The sequence below is a fragment of the Salvelinus sp. IW2-2015 genome, linkage group LG23, assembly GCF_002910315.2.
Source record: "Salvelinus sp. IW2-2015 linkage group LG23, ASM291031v2, whole genome shotgun sequence".
NCBI lineage: Eukaryota > Metazoa > Chordata > Actinopteri > Salmoniformes > Salmonidae > Salvelinus > Salvelinus sp. IW2-2015.
Window position 1 is genome coordinate 44,479,034 of NC_036863.1, and position 9,701 is coordinate 44,488,734.

Below are 9,701 nucleotides of genomic sequence, written 5' to 3' on the forward strand. Positions count from 1 at the left end.
GGGCGGCCAGCTCTAGTAAGAGTCTTGGTGTTTCCAAAGTTCTTCCATTTAAGAATGATGGAGGCCACTGTGTTCTTGGGGACCTTCAATGCTGCATACTTTTTTTTGGTACCCTTCCCCAGATCTGTGCCTGGACACAATCCTGTGTCGGAGCACTAAGGACAATTCCTTCGACCTCATGGCTTGGTTTTTGCTCTGACATGCACTGTCAACTGTGGGACCTTATATAGACAGATGTGTGTCTTTCCAAATTATGTCCAATCAATTGAATTGAACTCAGGTGAACTCCAATCAAGTTGTAGAAATATCTCAAGGATGATCAATGGAAACAGGATGCACCTGAGCTCAATTTCAAGTCTCATAGCAAAGGGTCTGAATACAGATAAGGTATCTGTTTTTATTGTTAATACATTTGCAAAAAAAAAAACTATTTTTGCTTTGTCATTACATGTAGATTGATGAGACCATATACTGTTCTATCCTATGTATTCTTCAGATATACTACATATTCTATCCATATACTGTCCATAATGTCAATACATTCCACCATGTTTATTCTTGTATATTGTTAGATATTACTGCACTGTTGGCGCTAGGATCACAAGCATTTCACTACACCCTTTTTTTGCTTTGTCATTATGTGTGTAAATTGATGAGGACAAAAAATATATTTAAGCAATTTTAGAATAAGGCTGTAATGTAACAGAATGTCGAAAAATGGAATGGGTYTGGAAACGATTTCGAATGCACTGTATAGTGTGTATATAGGGCATGCTTGGTCTGTAATGGCACAATTCTCAATACTATTCTCAACCATGTTTATTTTCATATTGGACCGCCATCTAGTGGCATAAGGTCTGCTCCAACTCTGCTAGAGACACAGGCAGTATTCTCAGCTCCCTCAGCAATTACACAAGCTTATTGGTTTGATCCACAGTGAAGGTGCTCTCCTCTTCTCTAGTGTCAGACTGCATTGTCACAGTACTGGAGGTCTGAGGCATGGGCCCCAGGGACGAGAACAAAACACATGACCTGGTCAAAAAAGTTTGATGTTCCAAAGAGAGATGAATGATTCTATAATAACTTCCTCCAAAATCGGGAAATGAACATATACTGTACCAACACCAAACTTGCCAATAGCATATATACAGTAGATTGTCTGTGAACATCATGGAAATAAAGTGAAGATGCTGAAATGTTAGCAAGACAAAAATATATATTTTTTACTGTTAAACCTTTATTTCTGGCTATTGCATTTTGTACACACTCAGTGGCAAGAAAGAAAGGAGAGAAAACACTGGTTTGGCAAACTAATGTGTCCACATCACATTCACAAATCCCACTTTGCAAAGCAGTCAAACTAGTGAGATTTCAGTGCATGGAAGACTAGACTAGTATTACAGTGACAAAAACAAAAAGGTACAGCACATAGGATATGTGCTAAAGTAAGGTGTGCCGTGTAAGAGAAGCAGAATTGTCTGCAAGGACACAGAAACTGATGTGAACAATAACGCAGCGTTCAAAAAGCCCAGGCACTTGAAGCATGTGCAAATAGCTAGTGCAGTGCCAGTGGGAGCTGTGCGTGGGAGCAATAAGAGCATTCGAATGAAACAGGAAGAGAATGGGAAGCAGCTAATGACATCATCAACTAGACATATTTAACCCATCTACATGTTATTTTCATTCTGCACATACCATACACTAACATCAACAAACTATCAACTTACTAACTCCTATCAGGACACGTGATRGTAGTGTGTATCAGAGAACCCTGGTCCATTTCAAGTGCTAATTTCAGTTAGTCATTTTCTTGTCCAGAAACATTTAGTTAGTTAATTTGATTTTACTACCATAACTATCTCATTCATTCACCACCTGATCTTATGATCTAAATAGCTTTTCTATAATTTGGGCTTGTCCTAAAACAGCCTCAACTTCAGCGTGGTCTTCTAGACTCTGATCTCAATCACAGTGATTGGAGGTTTTTTTGAGGACAAAGATCTAGAATGACCTCCATGATGAGTCCTAAAAAAAATTGCTACAAGAATTTTGACATCTGCAAAGCATATGAAAGGCTTTTACTTGTAATAACCTGTAGAATTATTTCCAAAAATAATGCTATGGTGCAGTGAAAGTACAATTTGATCAATCATTTTTGGCAAGATACATCTGTAAGCAATTCCACTTAATAATTTTCTAAAAAATAACATTACAAAATGTTGAATGTTGTTGCCTATGGATTTAATACATTATTACAATAACTAATAATGTGCCATGTGAAGCTGAGTATCAAAACATGACATGTCTTGAACTTTCAACGGCTAATCAGCCATCGGTAATTATGCAATACAGGGGATATCACTAAGTGTAATGTTTCCTTTGATATACAATTTAGCTGAGCTCAAGCTTCTACTGTGTGAAATCTACAAGAACATGTGGGAATGACAAAATGTAAACAAAACTTTCAAACTAGAGAGAGCATCATATTTCTTTGCGTCTATGAAAGGTTTCTTAATACTTTGAGATTGAAATAAAAGGCAAGAGTTGATCCTTAACCAATTATTGAATAGTTACAACATACCACCTGACATGTAAATATCTTAGCCATTCCATAGCCAATCATTTMCATTTCATCCATTATCTTAATGGTAATTCAGAGGAAATCCTTAAAGGTAAAATAGGCAGAAATCACTCTGCCATTTCCTGGTTACTAAAATCATAATAGTTGCCCTAATTTCAGTTTATGTGCAAAAACAAGTGTTGATAATCAATGTACCATCTAAAATGCTGTGATATWTTTTTTTCAAGTACAAAAATAATGTATAATCAGCTCTTTATAGCTGGTGTACAAAACCAAACGTAAAAGATACAAAAAGAAACTTAAGCACGGGACGCATAGAAATAGCGCACATAGAACAGATCCACAGTTTCTTATACTTTTAATGAGAATGACATATCACATTTCTATGTGAATTTGGTTGGGTCACCCAAACAGTTACATACAATACTGCAGCTTTAAGTGCCCCAGAATCAGGGGCTGTGAGCCAAATACACACTCTGATACGGTAGTGTTGGCCTTACTTTTCACCCCCCCACTATCTCCTCAATGGTACAGGGATGCTACTATGGGAATGGGTGATCATGTCCTAAAGAGATTCACAAAGGCTGCGTTTGCAAACTTGWCTGTCGCCCMTTCATTAAAGACCAAAATTGGTTAATGAAAATTRTGATGAATAAAAAAAGTATACCAGTTTCATTTACGGAGCAAAAAATATACACTGAACAAAAATATCAAAGCAACATGTAAAATGTTTGTCCCATGTTTCATTATCTTAAATAAAATATCTAATATGTTCCATATGCACAAAAAGCTTATTTCTCTCAAATGTTGTGCACAAATTAGTTTACATTCCTATTAGTGTGCATTTCTCCTTTGCCAAGATAATCCATCTACTTGACAGGTGTGGCATATCAAGAAGCTGATTAAACAGCATGATCATTACACAGGTGCACCTTGTGCTGTGGACAATAAAAGGCCACTCTAAAATGGGCAGTTTTGTCACACAAAAGATTGCCACAGATGTCTCAAGTTTTGAAGGAGTGTGCAATTGGCATGCTGACTGCAGGAATGTCCAACAGAGCTGTTGCCAGATAATTTAATGTTAATTTCTCTACCATAAGCCGCTTCCAACGTAATTACAGAGAATTAGACGGTACATCCAACTAGCCTCACAGCCGCACACCACGTGTAACCACGCCACCTGCGCGATCGTCTGAGACCAGCCACCAGCCACCTGGACAGCTGATGAAACTGAGGAGTATTTCTGTCTGTAATAAAGCCCTTTTGTGGAGAAAAACGTATTCTGATTGGTTGGGCATGGCTCCCCAGTGTGTGGGCTTGGCTCCCAACTGGGTGGGCCTATGCCCTCCCAGGCCCACACATGGCTGTGCACCTGCCGAGGCATGTAAAATCCATAGGACTAATGAATTCATGGTTCATGAACTGATACATAAAATGACGCTGGATTCAAAACTCGTTAAATAATTGAAATTATTATACAACCATCCCAGCTCTGCAGATTTTGCTGTGAAGAGACAGAATCATTAGATCATTTGTTTTGGTACTGAAGAATTGCAACATTTACCTGGAGCTAACTCTGCAAAAAACCTGAGGGTGTTCAGAGATAGATGGGAGGGGTTGAATGAAGCTGAAGGGTGGTACTAAAAAGAACAAGACAACTATTGTAAAATATACTGTGTCCGTAAAATGTATATAGGTTCAGAACTTTTGTGAAACAGCACAGTTTAAAATTATATGGCAAATAAAAAATCTAAACTGGATGGTCTTCAGAGATAGATGGGAGGAGTTGAGGGTAGCTGAAGGATGGGAGAAAAATAAACAAAATATAACTATTATAAAATATACTGTGTCCGTAAAATGTATATAGTATGTATAAACTGGAAGTAGAAGCCTAAGTGTTGTAGTCCACTAGTTTACTCAAATTAGGGGAGGGGTGGTAGTGTTAGGGTAAAATAATAACGGATAATATTTACAAAAAAGGGGGATTGGAAATGATGCAGACAATTACATTGACGGAAGCCACAATTTTTCAGCAATATTAAAGCTGCATTACACCCCCCCCCCCCCCCCCAAAAGGCTGCTTTTAACTAATCTGATTGTTTAAAAAAAAACAATTTGTGGAAAAATATCAAAATTGGTCTGCCTGTGTAAACATAGCCATTGTGAATCTCTTTAGGACATGAACACCCATTCCAGTACTAGCATCCCTGAGCCAAAGGGCTGATAAGAGCCTGAAAGTCTGGAAGTTCTGAAAGTTTGACTGATATAAAGAAATAGTTTTGATAGGATTCTCACCTGATACTCCAAAAGCAAAGCCTAAAGTATAGAGAATAGATAATACAGAATAAGATCTAGTCTGATRGATCAGTTTTTGAAGTGATCATTGAAGTGGTCAGAAAACAGTGAATATGGAGCCACAGCCTCCAACATACCACTGTTTCACACTCATTACACATTGACTATGATCTCAGTAAATTGTAGTTATTATTGTGTACTATAATAATGATATGAATATCTGTTTAAAAACATGTAATAACATCTAGCTATCTGTACATTGAAAGGAGGTCAGGGAGAGAGGAGACCCGTAGTTACAGGAAGTGACATCACAAGGGACAGAAGAAATAGCCCGGTATGGAACATCACGCTGAGGGCTGAACAGATTGGAAGAATTCCTAGACAGACAAAAACAGACCATCAGATTTAAACACGTGTACACAAACACAACAAACAAACCCTTGTAACAAAGAAAATTGCATTTAGAAAAATGATAATATTGTCTACCACATCAAGAGTCATTATTGAAAGATCGTGTCATCACACTTCTCTCTCAATTATACTTAGCTAATAGTTTTTGATTTCATACTTATTTTCCAGACTAAAATGACTCAAATGTCTTTCGAAATGCACACTTCATCTGCATGGATGTGCAATAACACAAGAACAAATAGGTCTTCATGTACACAAAGAGATCCACAAAGAGAATTTTGCTTGGAAATACTTTCATAATACTTATCTACCCTACTACATATTTGATTGAGTAAATTCATATCTTTGGGCAACCCACTGAACAACTCCAATGCTGTATATGTTTGCATTTTTTGCAATCGTTTATGTTTGTATATGTTTGCACCATCAACTATAGACTACCCTCCCCTCCCCACTCCTATCTCAGTTGTCCTTCCTCCTGCTCATCCCTGTACCCATGATGACTCACGCTGGTGTACAGCCATGCTGTTCTCCTTCCAGGTAGACCCCTGGTACACCCTGCAGGTGTAGGTGTAGGGCTTATCGTCCGCCATCGGAGCCCAGGTGAGGCGACACACGGTGGGGTTGACCAGGCTCACGTTGGCCCTCCTTCGGTTGTCTGTGGACACCAGGGACACAGCGTTGGGGTAGGTGCTGCCCACCTATTGTGAATTAGATTTTTTTCTTAATTTATTTGCTTCAGTGTTCCACTATGGTTATTTTCAGCAGCGGTGGCAAAGTTAGTGTGGAAGTGGACATTTTAAAACTAATTTCTTGCAATTCTACACATTTTGTTATGGGGCGTAGAGAACATTTTAAAGTTTCAAAACTAATTTCCTGCAATTCTACACATTTTGCCACGTGGCAGATGCTATTCTTATGCTATCTGARTGACTCAAACATTATAACAAAATCAATGGGAGCCTCATGACATTTTTGGTATTTTAGATTCTCACTGTCTGTCTAGTTTTTCCCTTTGGTGATTGTTAGTTCTCAAAGATATGATCTTATTTTTAAAAATATATTACTCCATTTCTCACACCCTGATCAGTTTCACCTGTCTTCGTTATTGTCCACTCCCTCCAGGTGTCGCTTGTTTTCCCCAGTGGATTTATCCCTGTGTTTCCTGTCTGTCTGTGCCAGTTCGTCTTGCATGTTTCCAAGTCAACCAGCGTTTTTCCAGTTCTCCTGCTTTTTGTCTGCATTTAGGTCTTGCCTTGTGCCTTGATACCATTCTATTTTCTACATACTTTATATCTGGTTTAGTCGTTTAGGTTAACACTTAAATGTCTAAAATCAACAGTGTTGATGCTAAATGCATATAGGGGAAGATTAAGGTTAAATGCAATAAATAAATAATTTATTAAATGAATTAACAAATATACACTGAGTGTACAAAATATTAGGAACACCTTCCTAATATTGAGTTGCACCCCTTTTGCCCTCAGATCAGCCTCAATTCGTTGGGGCATGGACTCTACCAGGTGTCGAAAGCATTCCATAGGGATGCTGGCCCATTTTGACTCCAATGCTTCCCACAGTTGGCTGGATATCCTTCCAACAGTTGGCTGGATGGTGGACCCTTCTTGATACACACGGGAAACTGTTGAGCATGAAAAACCCAGCAGCGTTGCAGTTCTTGACACACTCAAACCAGTACGTGCGCCTGGCACCTACTACCACACCCCGTTCAAAGGCACTTCAATCTTTTGTCTTGCCCATTCACCCTCTGAATGGCACACATACACAATCTATGCCTCAATTGTCTCAAGGCTTAAAAATCCTTMTTTAACCTGCCTCCTCCCCTTCATCTACACTGATTTAAAGTGGATTTAACAAGTGACATCTATAAGGGATAATAGCTTTCACCTAGATTCACCTGGTCAGTCTTTGATATGGAAATAGCAGGTGTTCCTCATGTTTTTACACTCAGTGTAAATAAAGAGAAAAATAAGAGAACGAAAATCTATCAAAAACAATCAAATCCCACCAGTCGGCTGTCCTGCTTGTACTCGCAGTAGGGGCCTAAGTGTGCAGGGTTGTCTTCCACAGGGAACTCGCAGTCCACCCGCAGGTTGCGCTCCATGTAGGTGAGGCAGGGGTACATCTGAGGACCCCGGGGAGTCCAGAAGAACCCAGATGTTGTGGAGACCAATGCTAGGACCCACAGAATAAGAGGCAATAAGAGACATCCCTGGGACTCACATCACAGGATGTAATGATAAGAAATGTAAACAATAATACAGAGGAAATAGTTCATAGACAAGACCNCAGATGATTGCCATGCAGAGTGAGTGCATTACCTAGGACGAGATATGCGGTGGCAGAGAGATGCGACTCCATGGCACCTGCTGGCTCGTGCGTGCTCGGCCCGGTAAACTGAAGTACGTTCAGATGCTCTGCGTGCCAAATTTCAACAAAGACCACTGTGAATAGTGGTATAGACTACATCCCTACTAAGAACCAGAAGTGAAATAAAAAATACCTTCACATTGCATACCTTATCAAGAGCACACTTCTTCCATGATRATCCCAACAGGAGAAAACATTATTTTGGCTGTTAAACTCGGCATTGTAGCCAAAATGACAGTGGACAAATATTTTGTAGAGTAGGCTAAAGAACCCAACACACCCAGCACAATCTACATAATATTTTCGTCTAAACGGTACCCACATAAATCCTAAGAGCCTGCGGGGAGACAAGCCTACGCCCATGCGGTCTCATCTTAAATAACACTGCACCAAACCGGCTTCTATGAAACAGCACGTTTACAGCATAGCCTTATAGAGAGCTTAAATAGAGGACACCTTGAAAGCGTCTCGAAAAGGGCGATTTGCTAGAGCCTATTATTTTCGATGGTGCATTATACCCAATTGTAGAATGACAGCATATAACATTATCAAATAGTCAATCAAATAAATCTGTCGCATTTACCTGATGGAAGTGGGTAACTCGTGCTTCTTTGCCCTAGGTCAAAGCCGTGACGTCCTGTCCTGATACAGCATAGGCTATCCCGCAAGAAGATGCGAAGTAGCCAAACGTGCTGATACCTTCGTATATACAGTCATTGGCTGATACAGTCCCAGAGTAGGGAGGGCGTGGGCGATTACATGGCTGCTGTGCAGTCCAGCCTGGTCTCATAGATTAGAGGTAACAGTAAACATAAATACACGACACTCAAATTAGTATGATCTATTCAAATTGTATTTCTCACATGCGCATAATACACCTGCTTTCGACTTTAGCCATGAAATATTTGCTCAGAGCCCTTCCCAACGATGCAGAGCTTAAAAACAATAACACAAGGAATAAAATAAAATACAAAAGAATGGAGGTATATATAGAGAGCACCAGTACAATACCAACGTGCAGAGAGAGGTACAAGGTAGGAGGTAGATACAGTGCATTCGGGAAGAATTCAGCCCCCTTGACTTTTTCCACATTTTGTTACATTACAGCCTTATTCTAAAATTAATTAAATGGTTATTTCCCCCCTTATCAATCTACACACAATACCTCATAATGACAAAGCAAAAACAGGTGAAGACATTTCTGCTCATTTATAAATATATTTAAAAAAAACTTTAATATCACATTTACATAAGTATTCAGACTTAAGTATTCAGATTTAAGAGGGCACCGACAGAGATGGTCGCTTCACTTCAGGTCCTTAGGAAACTATGCAGTTATTTGTTTTTATGTATTATTTTAAGTATTATTTCTTACATTGTTAGCATAGGAAATCGCAAGTGTTATTACATACAGCCGGAAGAACTATTGGATATTAAAGTGATGACAACTTACCAACATTACGACCAGGAATACGTCTTTCCTGATGCGGATCCTTTGTTCGAACCTCCACCCTGGACATGGGATCTTATCCCAGAGGCTGACCAAAAACAACGCGGTCGCCGCAGGAGAGGCAAACGGAGCGGCCTACTGATCAAACTCAGAAGTCGAGCACACCATCCACCGCTCCCGAGCATATTACTCGCCAATGTCCAATCTCTAGATAACAAGGAGGACAAAATTAGGGCACGAGTTGCCTTCCAGAGAGACATCAGAGATTGTAACATTCTCTGTTTCACGGAAACATGGCTCACTCGGGATATGTGGTCAGAGTCGGTACAGCCACCCGGTTTCTTCATGCAACCCTCCGACAGAAACAAACATCTCTCTGGTAAGAAGAAGGGCGGGGGTGTATGCCTTATGATTAACGACTCATGGTGTAATCACAACAACATACAGGAACTTAAGTCCTTTTGTTCACCTGACCTAGAATTCCTTGCAATCAAATGCCGACCACATTAACTTCCAAGATAATTCTCTTCGATTATTGTCACAGCTGTGTATATCCCCCCAAGCAGATACCTY

The 9,701-nt window shown here is 39.6% G+C and overlaps 1 protein-coding gene across 2 annotated transcripts; it reads right to left on the minus strand.

The window, feature by feature from the left end:
* Positions 1–2,219: 2,219 nt before the first annotated feature.
* On the minus strand, positions 2,220–8,480 carry LOC139022924 (uncharacterized). 2 transcript variants are annotated; one of them, XM_070434661.1, is made up of 6 exons: positions 8,262–8,480; positions 7,827–7,844; positions 7,630–7,725; positions 7,317–7,483; positions 5,796–5,988; positions 2,220–5,253 (listed from the first exon to the last, which is right to left on the minus strand). In XM_070434661.1, exons 3-6 carry the CDS (start codon positions 7,667–7,669, stop codon positions 5,147–5,149), a joined length of 507 nt encoding a protein of 168 aa, XP_070290762.1. In that variant the 5' UTR covers positions 7,670–7,725; positions 7,827–7,844; positions 8,262–8,480; the 3' UTR covers positions 2,220–5,146. The 2 variants fall into 2 exon arrangements, with proteins under 2 accessions (XP_070290762.1, XP_070290761.1); XM_070434660.1 differs by lacking the exon at positions 7,827–7,844 and having other exon boundaries at positions 8,262–8,478.
* Positions 8,481–9,701: the final 1,221 nt, after the last annotated feature.

Coding starts and splice junctions, on each gene's coding strand:
- LOC139022924 (XM_070434661.1), bottom strand. CDS start 7,669: ATGGAGTCGCATCTCTCTGCCACCGCATATCTCGTCCTAG. Junction 7,484..7,629: donor CACCGCATATCTCGTCCTAG/GTAATGCACTCA, acceptor TGTGGGTCCTAG/CATTGGTCTCCACAACATCT. Junction 5,989..7,316: donor ACAAGCAGGACAGCCGACTG/GTGGGATTTGAT, acceptor AATTCACAATAG/GTGGGCAGCACCTACCCCAA.